Source organism: Sceloporus occidentalis, unplaced genomic scaffold, assembly GCF_023333645.1.
Source record: "Sceloporus occidentalis isolate IW3139 unplaced genomic scaffold, rSceOcc1.0.p SCAF_215, whole genome shotgun sequence".
Lineage (NCBI taxonomy): Eukaryota > Metazoa > Chordata > Lepidosauria > Squamata > Phrynosomatidae > Sceloporus > Sceloporus occidentalis.
In genome coordinates, this window is record NW_028317195.1 from 738375 (window position 1) to 763697 (window position 25323).

The 25323-nt window shown below is 41.3% G+C and overlaps 1 protein-coding gene and 1 long non-coding RNA gene across 2 annotated transcripts; both read right to left on the reverse strand.

Annotated features, from left to right (window-relative positions):
* Positions 1 to 3334: 3334 nt before the first annotated feature.
* On the reverse strand, positions 3335 to 23493 carry NACA (nascent polypeptide associated complex subunit alpha). The gene is made up of 8 exons (XM_089502964.1): positions 23478 to 23493; positions 21899 to 21970; positions 9736 to 9815; positions 7140 to 7217; positions 5635 to 5781; positions 5402 to 5530; positions 4403 to 4525; positions 3335 to 3447 (listed from the first exon to the last, which is right to left on the reverse strand). The coding sequence occupies exons 2-8, from the start codon at positions 21966 to 21968 to the stop codon at positions 3433 to 3435; spliced, it is 642 nt and encodes a 213-aa protein (XP_089359090.1). The 5' UTR covers positions 21969 to 21970; positions 23478 to 23493; the 3' UTR covers positions 3335 to 3432.
* Positions 16450 to 17690, reverse strand: LOC149277394 (uncharacterized). The gene is made up of 3 exons (XR_016279059.1): positions 17627 to 17690; positions 17076 to 17129; positions 16450 to 16508 (listed from the first exon to the last, which is right to left on the reverse strand). It is a non-coding gene; the product is annotated as an uncharacterized LOC149277394 (long non-coding RNA).
* Positions 23494 to 25323: the final 1830 nt, after the last annotated feature.

The following is a 25323-nucleotide window of genomic DNA, read 5'->3' on the forward strand; positions in this document are numbered from 1 at the left end:
AAATCAGGTGTTTCAATCACACCCATTGCCACGGGTCTACAAAATCAAGCACCTAGCACCGCAGTCTACACTTACATTTGTGAAAAAAATGGATCGTTCTGAAGTGCTGAGTGAATTAAAGCGTGCTTCTGGGATAGGATCCCACCTTTGCAATAAGTTCTTGAAGTTTTATCCCAGCTAGATATTCCACGGTCAGCTGTAAGTGGTATTATTGGAAAGTGGAAGCATTTAGGAAGACCACGTAAAGTCACAGAGCAGGGTCAGAGAGTGCTGAGGCACACAATGAATAAAATTTGCTAACAATTCCATAGCTGAAGAGTTCTAAACTTTCACTGACATTAATATCAGCACAAGAATTATGCGGCGGGTGTTTCATGGAATGGGTTTCCATGGCTGAGCAGCTGCATGCAAGCCTCACATTACCAAGTACAATGCCGAGTGTGGGATCAAATGGTGTACTGCATGCCACCACTGGGGCTGTCCTTTAGGTATTGGGCTAGGATCGTTACCTCCAGTAAAAGGACATTTTGCTATGCTTCCACCTTTGTGGGAACAGTTTGGGGAAGCACCTTACTATTCCAGTATGACTGTGCCAGAGTGCACAAAGCAAGGTCCATAAAGACATGGTTGGATGAACTTGGTGTAGAAGAACATGACTGCCCCTCGCAGAGCCATGATCTCAACCCCATGGAACACCTTTTGGATGAACTTATTTGTCTATATTGAATAATTAGTATCCTGTTAGCTAACCTTCCCTCTCCTCTGTGTGTCTGAGTTTACAGCAGGGTAATTAATTGATTGGTTAATACCTAACAAGCAGCCATCCCTATATCAGAACTGACATTGGAGGAAAGTAAAGCTACCATATATGAAATCTCTGCAGTCCCCACCCTGCCCTTCCCCTATGTGCCCTCCAATTAACTGACCTCTTCTTCCTTTCCTACATTAAAGTCACTACTGTCACTGAAGAGTAAGTATATGTGTTTTCTCCTTTATTTTGTCCAACCACGTCCCCTTGACCCAATCCCTTCCCATCTTACCCAGTCTTTTTCACCTACTCTTGCTCTCATTTTCAACCTCTAACTGGGCCCAGCTGATCAGTCTAATACCATCCCATCTGTCTACTTCCTCCCACCTCCAAGCTTCTTGAAAGAATGGTTTATACCCAATTAACTAAATTTCTTGATTACAACTACTTACTTGATCCTCTGGTTTTCGCTTTCTCCGCTGACACCTCCCTTACTAAAGTTACGAACAACCTACTCACTGCCAAATCTAAGGGCCAATACTTCTACTAATCCCACTGGACCTTTCTGCTGCTTTCAACACCACGCTTCCCCCTCTAAGTCAGGGTACCCCAAGGCTCACTTCTAGGACCCCTTCTATTCTCTCTTTACACTACCTCACTTAGCAAACTAATCTCATCCTTATGCGGATACCAAATCTATCCTCTCCCTGGTTTAGATCATGTAACTGGATGTCTGCACGATTCGTAAAACTCAATGTCAGTTTCCCTTCCTCCAAAGTTAATATTCCCTCATAAGTTTCCCTTAATATTAACAGTGCAATCATCTGTCTCCTCATGCTTTTTTGTGTCACCCTTGACCTTTTGTTCACACCCAACATTCAGTCCATCCCTTCCTAAAGCAGAATGCCAGTAAGGATCTTGTCCATGTCCTCATTATCTCCAGCCTCAATGTCATATGTGGTCTCCCTCTTACCTGTCTCGCCCTCTTCTATCCACCATGAACGCTATTGCCAGATTGCCTCTTCATTGGCTGCCTGTGCACTTCAGAATTCAAAATCCTGACTTTTTCAAAGCCCTTTAGAGCTTCTCCTACTTATGTCATCACACATCTCCTAATATACTCCTAACCAGTGTCTCCACTCATCCAACAATTTCCTTCTATCCTCTGCTCCGATTTCTGGCTCTCATGCACGCTTACAAGATTTCTCATTTATCCTCTTGAATGCCCTCCCCCAGACTTTGGCCAAAAAAAAAAAATCCGTCAAGACCCACTAGGACACTCCTAGTCACTTACCTGCAATACTAGTGTGGCTGGTCCATCCCTAATGGCACTTTACCTATTATGTAATACACCCCAACTCTCTCTAGATTGTAAGCTTGTTTGAGCAGGGCCCTCCTCACCTGTTTCTGTAAGCGTTGTTATACACAGTTCTCCTATCTATGCATTGTACAATGCGACAGACTGATGGTGCCATATAAAACAAACAAAAAAAAAATAACTGGATCGCTCTTCTGAATGAATGGCCAAAACTTCCCACAAAAACAATCTAAACTCTTGGCAGAAAGCCTTCCCAGTAGAGTGGAAGCTGTTTTAGTTGCAAATGAGTAGGACCAACTATATATTAACATCTATGTATTTAAAATGTGATGTTATAAAAGTTCCTATTGGTGTAATACTTTTGTTCATATAGTGTATATGTAAATTTTTTCTGCAAGGCTTGTGTAGCCTCTCAGCAGAAGTCACCTTCCGCTTTCCACCAGATCCAGTGTAACAGCATGAACACCAATTTACCACCTACTATGTGAATGCCCGATTACACAAGATCCCTGCTGGGATCTGATTGCGCCTGTTGCCCGACACATTGCAATGGGAAATTCAGGGCAATGGAACCTCCATTATGTGCTAACCACAGGGGAGGTGAAAAGGAAAACAAAAATTGAGGACCCATAACCACCCTATATCTATGTGGGGTATTGTAATCAGTATCACCACACATAAATAGGGTTAATGTTTAACTGTAGCACCTACTGTGTAAAATAAATCCCAAATTAAGTTAGTTTTTTTTTTTATAGCATAGTATTTTTTAGCGTATTAACACTAAATTATGTTTTATGTATTTTTAGGCAAAGGGGTGTTCATTGTTGATCTTTTTGCATATACCTACCCAGAATCCACTATAGGATTTCGTTGGGAAAAGAGGCGTTAGGATTGCTTTACCAAAGGCTGTATGCAGGCAAAAAAAGAAACTATTAAACTCCATTTGTTTTTCCAGACCGCAAAAAACATGAGATAATTTCCCTTAAAACCGTTCATTCACTTTATAGAAAGGCTGAAGTGCTTCACACGTGCCTTGTGCTGTTTAAAATTTGAATCCAAACAGAAAGCGGCCACTATCTTTTTTCGGGGGAGACTGCCTTTCTGAGAGAGATTACTGCCGAATTTTCACCATTTCAAATCAAGAATTTCAATCATAACTCGCCACTGTGGATAGTTGCTCAACTGTCTTGCTTTCACTGCTGTTACTGCAATATGGAAGCTAAAGCTTTTTGCCACAAAAATAATTTCCCAGAATAAGTCACCAACAATAAGCCACAACTTTATTAAATCAATAGAAATAGTATAAATCTCAATCTCAGCTGCACCAATCCATGAGCATGACAAATGGAGTTCTTCCTGCGGACCCTCACATCGTCAACTCCTGTATTGAAGGAAAACGGAAAAGTTTAGAAAAAAATGCATGTGCTTATGGATAAACACACAAAATTATTAAAAATAATCACTGTAGTGAGCAGCAGCAATAAATTTGGATGCATTTTGAAATACAGGGACTTTCAGAACTTCTATTCATGACAGTTCAGTAATTAATACTCTACAATAGTCCTGAAGACTTCTTAGAGATCTTTATAGTTAAAAAAAGATATAGTCCCAGATTATTATAACCCTATTTGCTCAACTACTTCAACGTGCCCTGGTTGTTTTAGGATTTACAGTGGGTAATTTTTGAATTTAAATGAAAAACTTTATATTGATGGTAGTAGATGTGTAGTTTTATAACAGCAGCCACTCACAAACGTAGTGTACCACTCACAGCGCGACCAATATATCCTGCCCTGACAGGAGGATTACCCATGTCTAGGAAGAAACCATATAGACAAACCCAACTCTACAGAGTTGTATGTAATAATTTAATAAAAATGTCCTACTTCTCCTGAATAAAACAGTGTATTTGTATGGGTACATCAAAATAGAGAAACAAGGAATCATGGTTTAACATATGGTAAAAGTCACACAAACAAAAGAGAAACCATGGAAGTGTTCATGGCTTGTTTGGTGTAGTAGGTATTAGGGTGTTAAAACAATCAAGGCTGCCCTAAATTGAAGACCCACAAGAAGGTTGAAGGAATTGCATAAGCCTATTGGGTGCATGTGCACTTTGTCTAGTGCACAATTTAGCAAGTACACACCAATTGTGCTTTCAGGCCTGTTTACTGTGCCTGATCCCTACGGTGAAAGTTGTCAACATGCATCTACTTCTTCCTCCATAACTACACTACAAAACATTAAGATGCGTACATCACAGCCGACAAGCAGGCACACAGACACCGTCTCAATATGCCACATTATGTGGCATACACACATACCACTGTACTTACCATGATTGCGTTTACTATATCATTACTGTTATTCTTGAGGGCGCGTACAGCCTTCGCCCTGGATACATTGGCCTGTGACATAACAAGCTCAATATCCTTTACTTCCACACCAGTCTCATCAACCTAAGGGAGAAAAAAAGTGGACCTTGCTGAGTTCTATTGATCGGTTTATGTAAAAAAAAAAAAAAAGTATTTCCTATTTGTCTACACCCCTGAAAGTACGTTTCGTATGTAGTCAGAGGGATCCCTAAATGCATGGGTTCAGTCTGTCTTTTTGATTATTACTTGTGGTCCTATGTTCAATAATATCAGTCCTTAAACATCAGAAACCAAAAAGGTATGCATATTTTGGGGCAAGTCACTACATCCCGCCTATATTCTTGTAAAACATGTTATGGAGTTTCTGGGTAATCTTTACACCTCCACAGATCCAGTCAAAATATTAGAGAGGAGGGAAAAAAAAAAAAAAAAAAAAACTTTAAATTTAGGTCCCTAAATATGTTGACGCTATAAAAAAACCTGAATATCCTACAAGAGGAAAATATTGAATGACTTGGGGGTGGATCAGAGGAGAATATTGTTGGTGGAAATATACATAATTTGGGTTGTTCAGATTACTGTTACAAAGTTTAATTATTTTTTTTTTTTTTTAACCTTAATCTGGATTTGATTATTATTGATGGGAATCCAGGGTTCTGCTGGGATAGCGTTATGTGACTAATTCACTTTGTCATGAAGATCGGAGTTTATGCAATCAGATGGTAACTGAGCCAAAGTTCTTTGCAGTAATGGACCCTGGATTTAGCAATATACAAATACAGTGTAATACTTGCCATTTTGAAATGTTATTCCCAGAGTACCCTGTCACAATTTATTGATGTAAGTAACAAAAACAAATGACCCACTACAGTTTATTCTTTTGTACATTCCAATGCTAAATAAAACTGTTGAATCATAAAAACATGGATATCCATTACTGAAACCCCTCTGCAGTCTCACCTCTTCCTCTTCGCTCTCCTCCTGGACTGTGGGAGTTTGTGTGTTCTCCTGGATGTTTGATACCGCCTCTCCCTGTACTTTGAATTTTTCTGCTGCTGCTAATTGGGCTTGCTGAGAGAGATCCTCAATCTACAGAAGAGGAAAAAAAATTAAGTTGCAAAAAAACCAAAACAAAAACAGGACCGTGCCCACTAACGGCTTGAATACAAACAGCACAAAGAAAGCTTACACACCTTGGCCTCACCAAAGACAATGTATGTGTCAGATGCTGGACTCTTATATACATCTGGCTTTGTGATGACAAATAGAATATTTTTGGATTTGCGGATAGTGACTCTTGTGACGCCAGTAACCTGTCGAAGCCCCAGTTTAGACATAGCCTTAAAAAGATAAAATATAAAAAGTTACAAATTGGCTCAAAAAGATATTTCACATTTTGAATGGTTATATCAACATTTTATAGTTTATATTTACATTCACTGTACTCTGTTGCTTTTTTTTTTCTTCATAGTAGCATCTACCCTATGGAAAATTGCACAAGAAAAACAAAACCTACTGCAACAAATTAACCTATTTACACCCCTTATGTACCTATTGGTACTTCCTTAAAAGCTGTGCAAACCTGGAATCACGTCTATCGGCAGAAGACCGCATTGGTGGCTTGCCACAATCAATTGCGCGTAACGGTGCTCGCTGGTACATTCTTATACAAGACAAGCACAATCACGAATCTGGAAAGGGGTCACTACTGACACGCGCCGGAAGTTTGCTGGAAGAATGGAGAAACTCAGCCAGGTTCTTTCTAGACCCAGCAGGTATCCTGAAATGCTTACCCTGTTGGCGTATTGTATCAATTGCCATAAGTATTTTTTTTGTTGTTTAATTAAAATAATTTAATGAACAAACTGGATGTTAAAAACAACCCCCCCCCCCCCCAATTATGCACATTTGAGCCCAGGCTTGCCACATTGCCTCCCTGATATGCCTTATACCCCCCTGATATGCCACTCTACCCCACCCCCCATGCTCCAGACTCCTTGGTGTCTAGTAGGGGCAGCCGGTGAACATCTGTGCAATGTGCGTAGACAAACCTCTACTGCTGGCCGGCACTTCCGCTGGATCTTCTGTTACTGAGCAATGGAAAGTCATGTGATGCCAGTGCTCCATCACAGAAGCCCCAGCGGAAGTGACGGCGGCAGTGGAGGTTTGTCTCCCATGCAGAGCTGCAGGGGATCCTCCTCTCTGGCAGCTGGCGAACGTTGAGCAATGTGCGCAGGCGAACGTTGAGCAATGTGCGCAGACAACCTCCGCCACTACTGGGCTTCTATGAAGGTCATGTCACGCTGGTGCTCCATCCTAGAAGCCCAGGTGGAAGTGGAGGATGTCTGCACACATTGCACAGATGCCCACCGGCCATCAGAGAGAAGGATCCAGGTCCCCTGCAGGGGATCTAGATCTAAGTGGTATTATCCGACCTCTGCTTGAGGTCAAACTATAAAACGAAGGGTATTTTTCAGAGCATTTGCTCTGAAAAACCACTCATTTTATATTCAATAAGATTGATACAACTAATCGATAATGAAATTCGTTGGCAATTAGTTGTTGCAGCCCTATATTACACACACACAATATATATACATTATATAAATCATAGGGGAATAAAAGGGAATCATTCATTTCATCGACTTTCGTGCTAGAAACCTCAAATGTTTTAGTCTTCAGGATATTAAGTGTTTACCTTTCTGGCTTTCTTTTCACTCCTGCTCTGTTTGGCTTTGCTGACTGGTTCTTCATCTATTTCTGCTGCTGCTGCAAGCTGAACAATGAAATAATGAGAAACTATCACATCTTTGCCTGCAATTCATTTCAGTGTAAAAGAAACACAAAAGACCAATTGTCTGGAATTGTAAAGGTTTTAAAATCAGAGCTTAAATATATAGAAATGATATCCACTCCAAACTGCATGCAACTACCGGCAGCAGCATATTAACCCCTTAACGTCCATTGCCGGGTCAGGCACGTCATGCAAAACGGTCACTTAACGACCTATGACGTGCCTGACACATCATCAGACTTAAACAAGCTTAGGAAGTGATCAACAATCACTTTCTAAGCTTAAACGGTGTTGCTGTAATGCCTCGATGTCGAGGCATTCAGCAACACCGAGATCGGCATGATGGGCCATGTCTGGCCCCTCCCCGGGGCATCAACATCCGCCATACATTGCCCGCCATAAAACGCCCGTTTTAAAAGCGTTTAGGAGGCGCTCTGGAGATCGGTCACAGCCGCAAGATGGCGGCGGCCCAGGGAAAAAAATTATAAAGTTGAAAAAGTTCGCTAGACGGGCTCCAGACACTATAGAGAACTCTGGCTCCACTTGCAGGTTGAATACAGGTACCGCATTCAACCATACAAGTCAATGGAGCCCAGCTTTCTAATCACTATGTGATTAGTAAAATAAAATAAAAAAAAATTTAAAAAGGGGAAAAAAAGAAAGCTTAAAAAAAACATGGTAACATTTAAAAATTATTATGCTTTAGAGGAACTATCCAGTTCCAGCAAAATGTAAACAAAAAAGTCCAAAAAGAGTAAAATAAATAAAATTAAAAAATAAAGTTTATTATGAGCAAGTGCTAAAATTAGCGCTGTATCTTCCCAAAAATCCTGACGTGGAAAAATTTAAATAAAAGCATTTCAAATATCCAAGGGGTGTCTAATTTGGAGTGGCCGGGCTCAAAGATAGGGCATAGGCACAGACTGACCGAAATGGGGGGGGGAGTGCACTTCCAAAATGTGGCATGTTAACCCCACACACACAAGACAAACCCATACATGTGGGGTATGACTGAACTCGGGAGATGTTCCTGAACACATATTAGGGTGTTTGATAGTGACGTATACCTGGAGCTATAAATTTATACCCAAAGTACAATTTGTGTGAAAAAAAATACTACCACAAAGTGTGGCAAAGGCTGGTGGTAGAATCTGATGCATGGAAAGGGTTAAATACTACCATTTTAAGTACCTTGGGGTGTCTAGTTTTCAAAAATATATGGTTTTATGAGGTAAATTGTAGTGGCCAGGCTCAAAGATAGGGCATAGGCACAGACTGACCAAAATAGGGAAAAAAAGCGCACTTCCCAAATGTGGCCTTTTAACCCCAAACAGCAGTCAAACCCATGCATGGGTGGTATCACTGTACTCGAGAGATGTTGTTGAACACATATTAGGGTGTTTGATAGTGACGTATACCTGGAGCTATAAATGTATACCCAAAGTACAATTTGTGTAAAAAAAAAAAAATACCAAAAAAATACTAACAAAATAAATTACTACCACAAAGTTTGACAAAGACTGGTGGTAGAATTAGTGCATTGAAAGAGTTAAAATTCTAGCATTTGAAATACCTTGGGGTGTCTAGTTTTCAAAAATATATGATTTGATGGGGTAAATTGCATTGGCCGGCTTCAAAGATACCCGAAATGGCACATGGGGGGAAGAATTACCAGATTTGGAAAAAATGATTTTGAAATAGCAAAACGCTACTTGTACTTAATGCTCCATAACGTGCAGAAAAAAAGCAAAAAACATTGGGTATTTCTAAACTCAGGACAAATAGTAGAATATATTTAGTAGGTTTTTTCATTAGCTTTTTTGGATGAGTAAAAGATTTTTGGGGTAAAAGTCAGAAAATGTGGGTTTTTACATTTTTCATCATATTTTATTATTTTTTTTATGGGAAATTAGATATGATTAAAACAATGGTATCTGAAGAAAGCCCTTCTTGTCCTGAAAAAAACAACATATAATTTGTGTGGGTTCACTAAATGAGTGAAGAAAAAAAATTACATCTAAACACGAACACCGCAACAGCCTGTTTTACCTTTTGTACCCAATGGTACAAAAGGTAAAACACAGCCTGGTCCTTAAGGGGTTAAGGACTAGGCACCCAACAGAACCGAGCGTACATTTCTTGAGGGTTTTTTTTTTTTTTTTTAATTCTTTATTGACTTTAGACAAGATACAATTTTAAAGGGAATGCAAGTAGTGGCTGGCATTTTAATGTCTCGTGTAAAGTGGGAACTGTTAGTCCACATAGAACGCTATAAAGCAGTTTACATATAATTACTCTTTTGTCATGTCTGCCACAATAGTGATAGGTATTTTGTGCAAATGTATTGCTTTCCCACATTATTTAATCCTTCATGTGAAAATGAATGTACACTGGCCCTGTACTAGAAACAGTGTACAAGATGGAGTGTGTGGTGGAGGTTGTATATTCATGTAAGAATGAGGACTGGGTACCATCTTGAATGTGAGTTTGTTTTGTTTACCTGTGCCTGCTGTGTGGTGGCTTGGGAGTCGTGTTCCAGCTCTGGTGGAGAGTCATCACTATCAGAGTCTGTTCCAGACCCTGTCAAATAAAAGCATTAACACATTAGATCAATGAGCTAAGCAATGCCTATAGGACACCGGGCTTTTGAGACAAGATGGTGATGTAGTCAACCTGAGTGGCAGAAACGCGAAGCACAGTTAAGTTTTCAAAATAGGCAATAGACACTGAACAATGTTATGAAACAGACCAGGCAGCTTTTCATTAAACACGTTTCCAACACATCCACCTTTGCAACATTAGGATCCAGAACTTTTGGCCTAATATAGCATTGTGTTTTTAATTAAAGTTTAATCTCTCTCATAACCGATTGTATAGAGCTACGGAATATGATGGTGTGGTACGAAACAATAATAATGACAGCAGTCACTATCCTTTGATGTCATGGTCTCTAAGAAACAGAAACCACTGACCACACTTGAAAAGTATAGTTAATAGCAAGAGAGTTTTGGAAAAAAGTCTCCTGGGGAGTTCCACCTCCAGTTTATACTTTATTACAAAATGAAATTCTCACTCAGAAGATGCAGATTAATGATTAATTGTATAATTGAATAATGACTAATTTCTATCTACTGACAGAACAGCAAAAATCAATCAGGGACAAACTAGTGTATTTTAAGAATACAAGACCCAAAAAAGAGATTGCCATCACGTACTATTACAAAGTCCCTTATTCTAGCACAATCATTTCCACAGATTCCCAGCAAGCCAGACGAACAGCTCACGTTCGTTAAGACTACATAAGTGCCATAAAAGCTTGACATGTCCGGAACGACAAGGGTTAGCAACAACACACTAGCAGGCGAGTGTTTTTTTTTGTTCCAGTACTAGAAAACACCATACATTTTAATTGTTTTAGGTTAAAACTAAACAATTTTGCACTCAATCCCACAGTTAAGCAGATCCATGTTCAAAAACAGGTCGCGCATTTATTTTGTTGGGCTCTTGCTGCTAAATAACATTGTTTGGTATAGAATTTAAGGCTGAGGCTTTACTTTTGTGAAGAGTAGTAAATTTGTGAAATTGTGTCTGTGTGTTGTTCTACACAGTTAACACTAAGATGATTTAGTCACCAAACAGGTTGCGTGCATGAGCATTGCAGTCACTTTTCCAAGAGCCAACAAGCTCCCATATAAAGCACATTTAAAACAATTAGATGTTTTGAAGTTCAGATCACTGAACTATGTATAAGTAGGATCAGCTCCCAGACTAACAGAAGTTTGCCAGAGATGGCCCTTTATAACGCAAAATGTGTATGAACCACTTAGTGTTATGCCATGGACTGCTTGGAGACTAGTGTACAAGTGATGCAACCAATGGTTCATTACAACGATGACTGCACCACAAAACATATCTTCAAAAAGGCACTCAAACTCATCTCCCTGAAACTACTATTATGTGTTATTGAGCAGTAAAAGCAATATAAATGTTCTCCCATCAAAATAAAAACGCATTTCTTACAAAAATATTAAGCCTATGATAAAGTGTAAGAAGATCTCATCCCAAAAAGTATTTTATGCAAACAAATCTTATGAGCCATACCATGTGGTACTATAAATTTAAAAAGAAAAAAAATATATATATATTAAGTGGAACGTATGCTACCTGATTTGTTTTGAGCAAGCCATGTTAAGGGGTTAGTGATCTTCTGTACAGTATCTAGTTGCTACACGTCCACTAAAAGGTCATGCACTGCAACATAGTTGAGGAAAATACCCTTGTCGTTCTTCAGCACCGGCTCCTTAACAGAAGGAACCGTGTCCTGTTTGGGAGAAACGAGATCCACCGGGATAGGCTGGAAAGTTGTCTCTTCCACAGGAACCTCTGGGGGAATTAGAGGTGGCAGTTCCTCCTCTTCAACAGGCAGAGGTACAGAGACAGGAGGTGCAGGCGTTTCAGAGACAGGAGGTGCAGGGGTTTCAGAGACAAGGGTTGGGGGAATGGGAGCAAGAGCAACAGGAGGTTCCGGGGCTGGCGAAGCAGGAGGAGGGGTTAGCTCTTTTGCAGGGCTTTGGGGAACTAGCTCTGCAGTAGGCTGGGGAGCAAGCTTAGAAGAGACCTCAGCTGTACTAGCTAGAAGGGGAGAAGAAGATTTGTTACAAAGAGCAGAAAATGACAGGTCAGGAGACAGGATCATGTCACCACTAACATCTGGCACAGCAGGATCAGGCATGATTAATGATGTTGCACATATCACCAGAAGAGAGTCATCAGACTGTGCCGTTTTATTATCACCGCTATTAGGGGGACATAGAGGTACAAGGCCAGCATGCACTGGAAATGCCAGATCAGTGCATTCAACATGCTTCAATGATTTAGGATCAAGTAAAGAGGGGTTAACTGTAAGTGAATCTTCCAGATTAGTGTCTGGGAATACATGATGTTCAACAACCGGAAGGCTAGGCAACTCAGCCAAGTTTAGTATGCTGCTTGTATCTGCATGTGGAGACTCAAGACTTTGGCTAGTACAGCCTCTATGTTCAATATAGGCCGATTCTCCAATGACCTCATCGTGAGATCCTTCATAGTGAGCCTTCTTGTGGGTTGGATCTCCATTCAGTGCCATAGCACTCAGAGACTTACCACACTCTGTTAATTCCATGGCCAGGTGCACATCCACAAAAGGCCCTAGGCTTGGCTCTGGGGCCTCCTCAGACCTCAACTCCTGGGTCTCGTCATAGATGACTGCCTCAGACACAAGTTCTGGACCCTCCTCCCAGTGGACTACCTCAGACACAGGCTCATCAGAAGACAACTTCTGGACCTCCTCACTGGGTACTGCCTTAGATACAGGCTCCAGAGCTTCCGCAGAAACCAACTCTGGGGTTTTTTCAAAAGGGGCAGCCTCAGACACAGACTCTGGAACCTCCTCACTGGGTACTGCCTCAAACATTGGCCCTGGGGCCTCATCAAAAACCAACTCCTGGGCCTCCTCACAGGGTACTGCCTCAGAGACAAGCTCTGGAGTCTCCTCAGAAACCAACTCCTGGGCCTCCTCACAGGGTACTGCTTCAGTGACAGGCTCTGGAGCCGCCTCAGAAACAAACTCCTGGGCCTCCTCACAGGGTACTGCCTCAGAGACAAGCTCTGGAGTCTCCTCAGAAACCAACTCCTGGGCCTCCTCACAGGGTACTGCCTCAAACATTGGCTCTGGAGCCGCCTCAGAAACCAACTCCTGGGCCTCCTCACAGGGTACTGCCTCAGAGACAAGCTCTGGAGTCTCCTCAGAAACCAACTCCTGGGCCTCCTCACAGGGTACTGCTTCAGTGACAGGCTCTGGAGCCGCCTCAGAAACAAACTCCTGGGCCTCCGCACAGGGTACTGCCTCAGAGACAAGCTCTGGAGTCTCCTCAGAAACCAACTCCTGGGCCTCCTCACAGGGTACTGCTTCAGTGACAGGCTCTGGAGCCTCCTCAGAAACCAACTCCTGGGCCTCCTCACAGGGTACTGCTTCAGTGACAGGCTCTGGAGTCTCCTCAGAAACCAACTCCTGGGCCTCCTCACAGGGTACTGCTTCAGTGACAGGCTCTGGAGTCTCCTCAGAAACCAACTCCTGGGCCTCCTCACAGGGTACTGCCTCAGACATAGGCTCTAGAGCTTCATCAGAAACCAACTCTGGGGTCTCTTCAAAGGGGACTACCTCAGATACAGGCTCACGAGCTGGCACTGAATTTAACTCCTGGAACTCAAAAGGGACTGCCTCAGACAAGGGCTGCAGAGCCTCCTCAGAAACCAACTTCTGGACTGCCTTACAGGGACCAAGCTCAGACACTGGCTCCTTACTCTCCTTGAAGGGGACTGTCTCAGACACAGGCTCTGGAGTTTTGTCAGAAACCAACTCCTGGGCCTCCTCAAAAGGAGATGCATCATGGGCCAACTCTGACAAAAAACCTTCTTCCAGATCAGCCATGGCCTCCAGGACTGTCTCAAATATACACTGCTGGGCCACATGAGGAGTCACCTCTGACGCATCATTTGACTGTCCTATTATAGGCAACTCAGGTCCACGTGATATAACTGTTTTATCTTCCTGTTTATCTTTATTTTCCTCAAGTTGTTCCAAAAACCTCTCCTCTGGGATAGAAATAAGAGAAGCATCCACTACATCAGCCACCAGAGTATGGAAAGTTGAATCTAGAGTGTTTGGGGATAATGGATTAAATTCTCCATGGACAGGACAGATAAGGTTAGTTGCAGGCAAGGCTGAATAAGTTTTCATTTTAGTTTGGCTTAAAGCACTACGAACTACAGCATCACCACTCAAAGCAGTTGAGAAAAAAAGAGAAGCTAAGAAAAATTCAAGAAGAGAGGCAAGGGGAAATTATTCATTCCCATGCAATAAATAAGACATTAATTTCATGAACAGCATACAGGTTAAGGTTTATCATAATATGGAGGGGTGCAAAGGTGCAGAACATCCAGTACTTTTTCATATAGTGCAATACCATGAAGGGAAGGTTACAAAAATAATAATAAAAAAGAAATTCTACTAACAATTTGGCAGTCCCCAAATCTGTGTTAATTCATTAAAGTGGAAATACATCATAATCATATTTAGGGACAAGTCCAATCAAGCACTTTAAAAGGCTTCTGAAGGTATAATGAAGTCAGAAAGTTAATGTATACACAGTCACTTTTGTGAGTCAAAATCACTGATTTGAGCCCAACGGGGCTCATTTCTGCCTAGTATGGGTGATTTGCAGGTTGAGTCAAAAGACTACCAAGCCTAGAGTAAAACCATGTTGTAAATTGGCCAGCACCACAGTAACACTTCTGCAAAATAACGAAAAGATATTGTACCATTTCCAATTTAGAGAAACTCTAGAAAACATTTACGCGCATACAATTGGCAGCAAATATACAAATTCTTTGTACGCTATATGAAATGTAAGATTATAGACAACAGTGTAAAGTCACCTTACATCTGTGCAATCAGCATGAACGGAAAAGTAGCTGCTGCTATATATAGCAATATATATACATTCAAGGGTTAAGCTTATCCTAACATCTGAAAATGTAATTTAGGTAAATCTCCACCCAAGTAAAGCAGCCTTTTTCGTCACAGCCATGAGCAGAACAATGTAAATTACAACTATACATCTAAAAAGAAAAAAACAATCCCTCAATCGTTCAATTGAAGTCAAAAGATTTTCACACACTGGGTGAAAATTGAGGGCAGAAAGAAATTACCCTGGCAATAGATCAGTTATACCTCTCAATAATCCATGAAGTTAAACTGATCATGAGGCCCTTATTTAATGCCTACCTGTCCATTTCATGCTGGCACTAGATGCGTTTTTCTAACACAAAAATAGCAGTGGGATTTGCTTTATATTCACGCCGGTACTTCACTCCGTGTTACTTTTCCATTGACATAACTAGATTTCCAAAAGTGAGCTCCAGCAGCCGCACATAATAAACATTCAGGAGCACATTAAAAGCCTCAAATCCAAGTACTATGAGATCTATAAACTAAACTATATTTGCACAAAACAGAATGCCATATTAGTAGCAGAACAAAAAGGGGTTGCAAACCGGGCAGCTGAAAGATACCTGGACTTGGCAAGTCAACAGCAGAGACCTTATCTGCTGCAATGGCAACAGGAGGAATTGCACCTGGAGCTGGGAAAAGAGCAATAGTATTTACTCAGCAGCAGACTAACTTCTTGGAAGAGGAATAGTTGTTCAAGATTAGTACTACATAGTTCAACAGCAATAACCGATTTTGGGTATTTGAGCCCACAGGCGTGACACAGATGCAGTGGCTGGGTTTATTCAAATGCAAGTGGTATTAAACATTCATTTTCACACTTTAGACACTGAGGGCACGGTGTAAATGGTTAACATCACTGCAACCATCCGACAGCCTGAATGGACAGCCTAAACCAATTTTTATTTTACAGAAACTTTGAATAGCTGGCAAATACTACTCAGTTTCTTCAAGCAAAACTAATGGGAAAGTAAGGATCTAGTTAAGGTTAGTGCTATAATGGCCACTGCAAACTGACACAGCAAAAATGTTAATGCTCCATGCAGGCTCTTTGCCATCACAATACCTGGGGCTTTAGGGTCTGCGGCAGGGATACTAGATACTGCCGTGGCATCGGTAGGAGGGGTGACTGGTTTTGGAGCTGAAGAAATAAACCAAACCCATTTAAGCCAACATTACATGACTTGCTCATTGAGTGACAACTCATACAAAAAATAGCCAGGATATAACCATAATACATAATCTAATGAGAAGTTCAACTCCCAGACACAAATGCCCTGGTAGTGTGTTCTGGAAAGCACTATCTAGCCATAGTACCTGCAGTTGTAAGATCAGCAACAGGGTAAGCAGTAGAAATGGACTCGGCTTTTGGCTCTGAAGAAAAATGACTGATTAGATCATAAAGACAAAACAATACACAAAGGTAGCGAGGAGATGCAAGACATGAATGGTTAAACTTGGGTAATCAAAGCCATATAACCTTTAACTTACAAACCAAGACAAAGGCTTCGGCTAGCACACTAAGACCCACTCTGAGAGCACATGATTTACACACAACACACAAGCAACATCTGGCTATCAGTTTACCCGAGTTATTCTGTAAAAATCACTACAACAGGTTAGTGGATTGCGTCACGCATATAGGATACCTGAACTCTTAGGAGTGGTAACAGGGGCCTGTGACACTGACGTGGTACTGGGTTTAGAGAGAGAAACATCTGTAGCTGAAGTAAAAAGGTAGAAGGAAATGTAATACAGAAGGCTATGACATTTTAGCAACACATTTTCATGCAGTGGAAAGCAATTAAACCTAAGTAAAATTGCAAAAAAGTAGAGTATCAGCTAAAAGCAGGGGAGACCTGCATGTAAGGCATGGACTGGAAAGACCATCTAGGCAGCGTTGGTGGTGACTGGTGTAAGTATCATGTGCCGGAGGGTGTTGAATACATTTTGGAGGATTCTGCATAACCTAATATGTACGGTTAACACCATATAAATTAAAAGGGATCATACATTTATCGTAGGCACTTGAGAGCTGTCTTAATATATGCGACACTTCCCATTGTGTTGTAAAACCCAGACCCCTCTGCACAACTCCACAGAGGAGGAACATGCAAAAATTTGGATCAAACAATGAGCTACATTTTTTTAAGGGACAGATACACACAATTCCTGCCCTGTTTGCAGCACTGAAGGACTGAATTTGAGAAGCACTGGCTTGGACCATGGGCCTACGCACTTCACACTGCAGAGTAAGTGTTATTCAGGAAGCAAGCAACATTCTAGAATACCTGGTGCTACAGAAGTGGCAGGTACTGAGGGGACTTCCGGTCTGGGTTCCTGGGCTATTCATTGGGAAAAGATAAATAATTAAGTTGCAACATGCCTGTATTCCACAAAAGAGCCATAACTGTAGTATAGCATTTTGGAAGAACATTTTTGGTCACAATACCACAAAGAACAGCAAACGCTAGTTGACTAAGAAACACTGAATGCCTTAAACAGAAAGAGGCACTTATTAGATGTGTTTTTCTTACGATGAACAGCAATAGTAAAAAAGGTGGAAATACTTGTGGGCTTACCGCAAGATTTTAATGGTTTTATAGAAAAGCCACAGATGGTTATAATGACAGAATGAGAAAGGTGTCAACAACCACCACATAGGGCAAAAGAGGAACTTTTGAAGTTCAAATACTACAGTGGGGAATTTTCCTAATCTTTATTGCTTTCACTCCAAGGGTCGCAAGCCATAGGACAGTTGATCAACTATCCATTTAAAGGCAAAATTACAAGGGTGAATACAGGAAAAAGAAAGCATCAGTAGGCACATGCTGCAGAATACCTGATGCAGCAGGAGCTGTGTTAAGCACCGCTGGGGTAGCAGTAGGTGCAGCAACTGGTTCTGGAGATTAAAAAATAAATACAATTGAGTACACTTGGAAAAGAAGATCGTGGAAATACTGTGGTGTAGACGACGTCAGTTCAGTAAATGGCAATTGCATTAACAAACTAACTTGGCCAAGGTAACCACACTTGGTATATGCTATGTTCAGAAAACCTGGAGCAAGAGATACTATGTGATATCAGTGGGTGAAACACATGAAAATGGTTTTCTTACAAACACAATAAATTTAGGAGGGTTCCATGGGATGAGAAAAAAATTCATACAGTAATGTAGGCCAGCATGTTAAAAACTTGGTTTTATCGCCTTTTGTTCCAATAAACTCCCTTTTATCTGCAGATTTGGAGCTGCCATAGTTGGATCCATACTATTGTTGACCACAAACAGTATGATAGAGTTGGGGTGTTTGTGTAGTAGATTAGGCTAGAATACAAATAACAGAACCATAATTCATTGAAATGGCTAATATGCAACTAGTATTTTTTAAATCGATACTAGTAATACTAGTGGTGGTCTCCCTTTAACTTGGATACCTTTCGTGTGATGTCTGCCACGTGACATGTATAACTGTTCATTACATTTTGGTAGAGCATAAAACAGCAAATGAAAATGGTTCAGAAGACTGTTGGAAACCAGTAATACCTGGTGCTGCAGGAATGGCCACAGGCACTGTGGAGGCAGCAGTTGGTGCAAGACTAGGTTCTGGAGCTTTTCAAAAGGAAAATACAAATTATATGTAATTTATATATACACGAGACTAATGCAACTAAAACATGGCCCGTGCAAGTCCACGTCTTCCACACGCAAAGTACGCATGCTGAACATTTTCTATAAGGTCAATGTTAAATTCTCACAAAATAGTGCAATGTTACAGTTCAGGTTATTACTTTCACGCTCTCTTCTACCTTGCTCACAAAGGGTGGTTAGCGACATGGGGCACACCTCAAGGGTGGGAGGATCAATGGATTTTTAGTTTAAACAGCCAGGTAATTATCTTTGGCTTCCCTAGTCTAAGCCACAAGATAAAACAAGCTCCAACAAATGCTTTTCCAGACAGTTTATAGACAGCCCGAGACTGACATGTATCCTTCGCTCCTATCCTAGGGACCAAGTAAGTATCCCCCTACGCCTGATGTCCTTTCTGACAGCGGGGGCTGTCAGATTCAATGAAATTGAGCCCAATTAGAGCTCGGTTACAGTGAGGATTTCTCTGCTGATGTCGGGCATACACACACATATAAATACTTGGGGGGGGGGGGAAGAAATACTGCCTCCTAAAATGTGCAAAAAAAATAGATAAAAATCCTGGGCATATAGGATGGGCACGAACTAGGGGCAAGTTAATGGATACATTTGACTGACTTTTTTTCACTAACTGACAAAGAGAGACACATTACAGTTGAATAGAGACATAGTAAGAACACAATAATTGCGGTTGTCCTGTAACGGGAAAATGCCTCGATCCTTAAGGGGTTTATCAAACTTATTTTAAAGCATCCTGATACAGTTCATACACTACACACAGCCATAGTCTAAAGACCTAACTAAACAAATACAAGACATACATTAAGATCGGCTTTATTTACATTCTCCTCACACTGACAAGTTAATAAACCCACTAATGAACATAATTTACTTTTGACTTTTTTGAGGGGGGAGGCAATTACATGTAGCATGCAACAGACTGGTAACTTGCCCTTTAAGACAGCTGGAACACACAAATTAGAATTGGTTTGTAGAGAGAGACACAGCAAATAGAAGTGTTAATCAGCAGCACAGCACTCAGAATACCTGATTCTTTTGGTGCCGCAACAGTGGGAGTAGGTGCAGGGGCTGTGCAATAAATCGGTTATTATAAACACTTACACACAATACTACATCATAGATCCTAAAAGATGCACTAGTAGCTACAATAAACCTAGTCACAGCACACAGTTAGGGATGGGCATAAAGTGTAGCCATCGTACCTGGAACTTGAGGGCCAGGCAGTGCAGGAGCACCACTGTTGAGGGTTTTAGCTTCCACAGCTAGAGAACAACAATGCGCATATTAATGCTACGCAACTACTACGTTTTATCCTTAAACTTTTACCTGTAGAGGTTTACTATTCCTAGCAGCTAAATAATCTGACCGTTCAATGGTTATTGAATGACATTACTGAATAAATATGGCTGAGGACTTAATATGGGTAATCACTGGACCTCATTGTGAGGTCGAACCGTTTTTTTTTTCTTCTCCTCAATAAATCTGCCTGATGTGGGAACTCTTGAGTGCCTGGAGCCTTTATTTACCTCCAGTTTATCCCTCACACACACACACTTTACGTAGCTTTTCAGAAATGTTACATTTGTTCTACTCAAGCATATAAAAATATAACAGAAGCCAAGACAGCCACAAAAGCCGATTTGGTACGGATCACTTGACTGTGCATTGCAATGGATAGTCTGGTTGCACAAGTTATATTCTAGGTCAGCATTTTCCCACATGGTAGATTAGCAGCCACACGGGTGGGGACAACTACTGCTGTTTTGGAGAGATTAAAGTCAGTAACCTGCAATTGAAAGGCAATCAAGAAGAGTAAAGTAGTATAGCTTGGTGAACCCCTAGCATTGGAGCCAGTATTGGCAGTAAGACAAATCATTCATATGTACTACAATAAAATTATCAGTTCAGGCAAGTGAATAGAAGATAAAAAGTAAAACCATAAGTGGACTTTTTAGAAAGTTAACTTAGAAAATCTCCATCTTTTTAGACATAATCACAGCAAGTAATATAATTTTAAGCAAATTAAAGAACGGTAGTAACGGTTACAATGCTTTTGTTTTTGTAAATAATATAGGGTATGCTAGGTATAGCCGCACAGGACTGTGGTCTGTTACTAGCACGATGATAGATAATCTGCTTGATCTGTAGCGCACATACCTGACGGCTCTAAAGCGGCTTCAGCTTGTGCCGCCTCCGTCTGAGAAGCCTCACTTGCCACCTCGGGGGTCTGTGTGACAGCCCTTTTCTCCTCAGCTGCCGCTGCCACTTCTGTGGGCGCAGCAGCCTCCTCCCCCGGGGCTGAGGGAGAAGCTGCTGTAACAGCAGCAGCAGGTGAATACGTGACTCGAAACACTAAGGATCAATCCCACAACCACATGCTCAAACACACACGGATATTTGCATATAAAAAAAAAACAACACAAAAGCGGAAACCAACACAAAACCGCGTGAGAGCATCAGCAGTGAGAAAAGCGGACGTTCCGCAACTCAACATTAGTTGCATTTAATGGAGAAAATACAAAAAAAAAAAAAAAAAAAGTGGTACTACACAAGTCAAATGATGAACCTTAGCGGGTGCATGCAGAGTACCCAGCGGCCCAAGGTTCAAAGACATACATGACATACTCCATATTGCGGTGGCTGAACACATTTAAAGCCAAATCATGCTGCTCAAACAAAATGAAGAAGAAAAAAGTTTGGTATTCCTTTGCTGTGGTGTTGTAATTTGTCTCAAAATCAGCCACACTATGTGTGACCCATGTAAAAAGGCACAGAGCTTATAAATATGCAACTAATGTTTACACATTAATGACTAAATAAGTAGCACTACTACAGAAAACAGTGTTACAGCACACAAGTACTTAAAACATTAAAGGTGAAGAACAAGAGAAAAGGTTCTCATAGAAATGTGTTAAAAGACAAATGCTGCCGAGAGAAAGACACCCTCAAAAGGTTACCGATCTACAATAGGAAAACCCCACGTACATAAGTGCTTCATTGGAATATAATACATTCTTTATGTACTACAGAAGTGATGGGTGCTAAAGCACAGCTACAAAGCTAGTGCTCACACCTATAAACACACAGGAAAAAGCTGCTTCCCAAAGCCACACTAAACACATTAACAAAACCAGGTGTTGTTTGAACAACAGCGTGTGTGCGGGGTTAAAGATTTGTGAAATGGCATTAAAAGCAGCTCAAACATTAGTGCAGCACAGCAGTACCGTTGTGGCCCCAGATCCCAAACGGGTGCTTACTCTGATTCATGTCATCCACGCCATTATGACACAATTTATGCCAGACATTACTTGAATAAATGAACTGTTAAGTGCACGATTGCTTCGATTACTGGAGTTTTCACAGTATTTTGTCTTTTGGTCTGCTGGAGTGGATGGCTGAAATTGGGAGCGTGGGAAAAGGGATAAATAAGAATGCTGAAGCACTTACCCGTCTCAGCCTGGGGCTGATGGAGCTCCTGCTCTGCGGCTGGGACAGTTTCGGTGGCTTCACCAGGCATTTCTGAGTAAACAAATAAACCGTTAGATATCCAGAAATATAAAGGTGAACCGACCGGCATACGATCAATGTCTCGCTGCTTGAGTTTCAAACTTTACAGCTTTTATATTTAAAGCCATTAGGCGTTTATGAAACAAGATGAAGACGGGACCGGTAAGAGTTTAAAGACACGCACTAACCTAATGCTTTTTGGGGAAAAAAATAAAAAATAAATATACAGCTTATTATTACAACAAGCCATAAATATTACTCGTAGATCTGGACGGCACGTCAGTTGTACGTTTCTTGGATTCTTTTCTTAGGATACACAGGAAAGCCACACATGTGACCTCTGCGTACTTTAAAAAAAGTGTGAACAGCTGTTCTTAGTGTTAGCATGTGCAGGGAAATGCTACTTACTGGGCAAGTCAACTAAAGCGCTCACAACATACATAAAATGAACACAAAGCAGAACAGTAGATGATTTTCCATATGGCTAAGAACCAGACCATCACAAAAGGAAAGCTAAATACAATTTTTAGCGTCATGCAATATCTTTTCCTATTATGGCCCAATAAAAGGTACCGAACTCCCATTGATCAGGAACATTTCTAATCCGTGGCTTGCGTGTCTCTAGCTGTTGAACTACAGTTCCCATTATCGTCAGTGGATGGGTTCTAAGGATGATGTGAGTGGTAGTAGTATATCGGCTTACAAGCATAAAGCGCAAAAGCCTAGAGAACCTGCGCAGAATGTCATAAAGCCGGCCAGTACTTGGAAACCGAAGGGGGGGATTTCAATCTACAAGTTTTAAACAAAGCAAGGCGGGTGTCAAAGTGAGGGAGAATAAACTCTTTCCAGAAGCTGGTGTCTGAGAACCAGACAGTTAGAGATAACTTACACCTGAAAAGAACTGTACATTGCTATTTCCAATACTATGAAACCACACGGGCTTCAGACTGGAACTCCACTAGTTAAATAACCCCCAGTAATTATTATTAGTGCTCGATGCGTGGTAGGGGCCGGACAGCCTAACAAGTGACATGTGGGGTTTCTGTAAAGAGACCCACACTTTACTCATAGAGATCACTTAAAGGTGGAGGACATTTTATTTCGGACACCGTCGCGGAGCAGGAGTTTGATAAGTTGCACGGGGCACAGGCCTACACAATGGTTACCGGCCGACAGTCTCCTTTCATTCAACTACTAAGCCGGTAGCAGGGCCCAGGAAGCGCCCCCAGACCCCTGTCCTTCCTGCTACCACAGACAAGGGACTCATTTCGGGTCTCTGAGGCCAGCAGACACCAGTAAGCCTTCTCTCCAGCAGAGCCCATTCGCTCCACCTCTCCATGACATCCCATCATGTCCCCGTCGCTTCCTATCCAGTTTATCTCCGCGTCCACCCCTCATACCCCGACAATACAAACATCGCGTCCTCCACGGCACTCTCTGCTATTAGCCGGTGCCTACCTGACAGCACTGAGCCCGCTAGACACCAGAGATGATAAAGGATTGAGCAAGAGTCACTTACTGTGTGAGGAGTTAGGAACCAAGATGGCTGTAAAAAGAAAGCCCAAGACCGACTGCTTCCGGGATATTGAAGCGTCACTGAGATCTTGTTCCGGGTTCCCAGCCGATCCGCCACCACTGGCTGTACGGATACGGCGTGCGCTAAACACTTTATATGGTCATATATATACGTTCTAAGCACCCGAGTACAGAGCGATTATTAGCAGAACTCTAGCGTGTGAATTGGCAGCATCAGCTCGCCATGTGCATGCAGCAGGCTCTCAGCTCCGATTACTATACCTCCCAAGTATCCATCTTTGGGCTCAAATCTCTCTGCCCCACTCGCCTCCTGTGATGGCCAGGAGCTCACACTGTCCTGAGTATTGAGTTTAGTACCGTGTACTCATCAACTGTATAAAATGTGTGAAAATAAAAAAAATAACACCCATGAATATCAGTAGCTACTAAGAGGTCACAAAGTCACATAAAAAGCGCTGTTGATTCCCTGCTCCAAAGTGTCTGTTTCCCCCCGAGTGACAAGCTGGACAGTATGGAGTTCAGTTTTACAATTTATACATAAATATGAATTTAAAATAACACCAGTCACCAAATGCACATTTATTTATTATAGTGTGATTTAATTGATAATGTACAAATCCAGAACACGCACAAATATACACATCCCGGATTTTACTTACCCTGTCCCAATATAATCAGAACATTCGATAGGCTAGTTTAGCGACTAGCTTTGTTCCATTGTTTATTATATAATAGGTACATATATAGGATCCTACAGGAAGGGCAGAAATTACAGGCCATATTGGAAAAGTAGATAAAGGCGGGAGAAAAGAGGAGGGTTATAAATAAAGGACCTTGTGAAAGTAGCAAAAAACTATTTCAGGTTATTATAATAAAAAAAGGTTTATTACTTGTCTTTTTTTTTTTTTTACTTTTTGTCAAGTTCAGCTTATACAGGAACATCCCATATTAATGTACACAACGGGGTCCACGGCATGTATGTAAAATGAAAATGTACTTAAAGTGAAACACGACCTTCTTTGACTTATCAATACATGTACAGCACTGCAATCAGGTCATTTCCACCACAAAACACTCAAGAGACGGGCCGACGTCAGGCTGTAACGTATGTAAACAGGAATGTTTGCGCTATAGCCATGACCTTTAACCCGAGATATGCCTGTATGTGGGCATAAAACTATAGCATGTACAAATGTGAGCACACGCCTGCTTGCCCACACAGATTAATGCCTGCCAGTGAGTCTTTATGAGGGACAGTGCCAAAAGCCCTACTGAAATATCTACTGTTCATCCCCACTCTCTTATTGTAGTTATCCAGTCAAAAAATAGCTTTAAAGATCTCAATGCAGTAAACACATTCCTTATCTTGCCAACCATTTATATTCAGATAACAATCCTATCAATTAACATGGTTTCCATTCATTTCCTAACTAGTGATGTTATGACCTACTGGTCTGTGGTCTACGTTCTCCTCCATGTGCGCTCTGGTGCATCTAACAATATGTTTGACCTCCTTAGGTTTAATTTTATCTTTCGCATTCTGAGACTTATAGTTCCTGAACACTTTCGTCTTCAATATTTATGCCACGTCTGCCACAGTACGTCTTAGTAAAGAGTTAAATGCAATGTTCTGCCGCCTTTAGCAGAACATCTCTTAAATTACATTTCTCTAAACTCTCCGATGCGGTGACCCTTGCTAATTTTGGATTTACAGAGCTTGCAAATCTCACCCAGCCTTACAGAAGCTGCCTAATCAATTTAAAGGTGATAAATAACCAAGCAGATTAGGAATTTAAAACAGATCATGGAATACACATAAAGTGGATTTT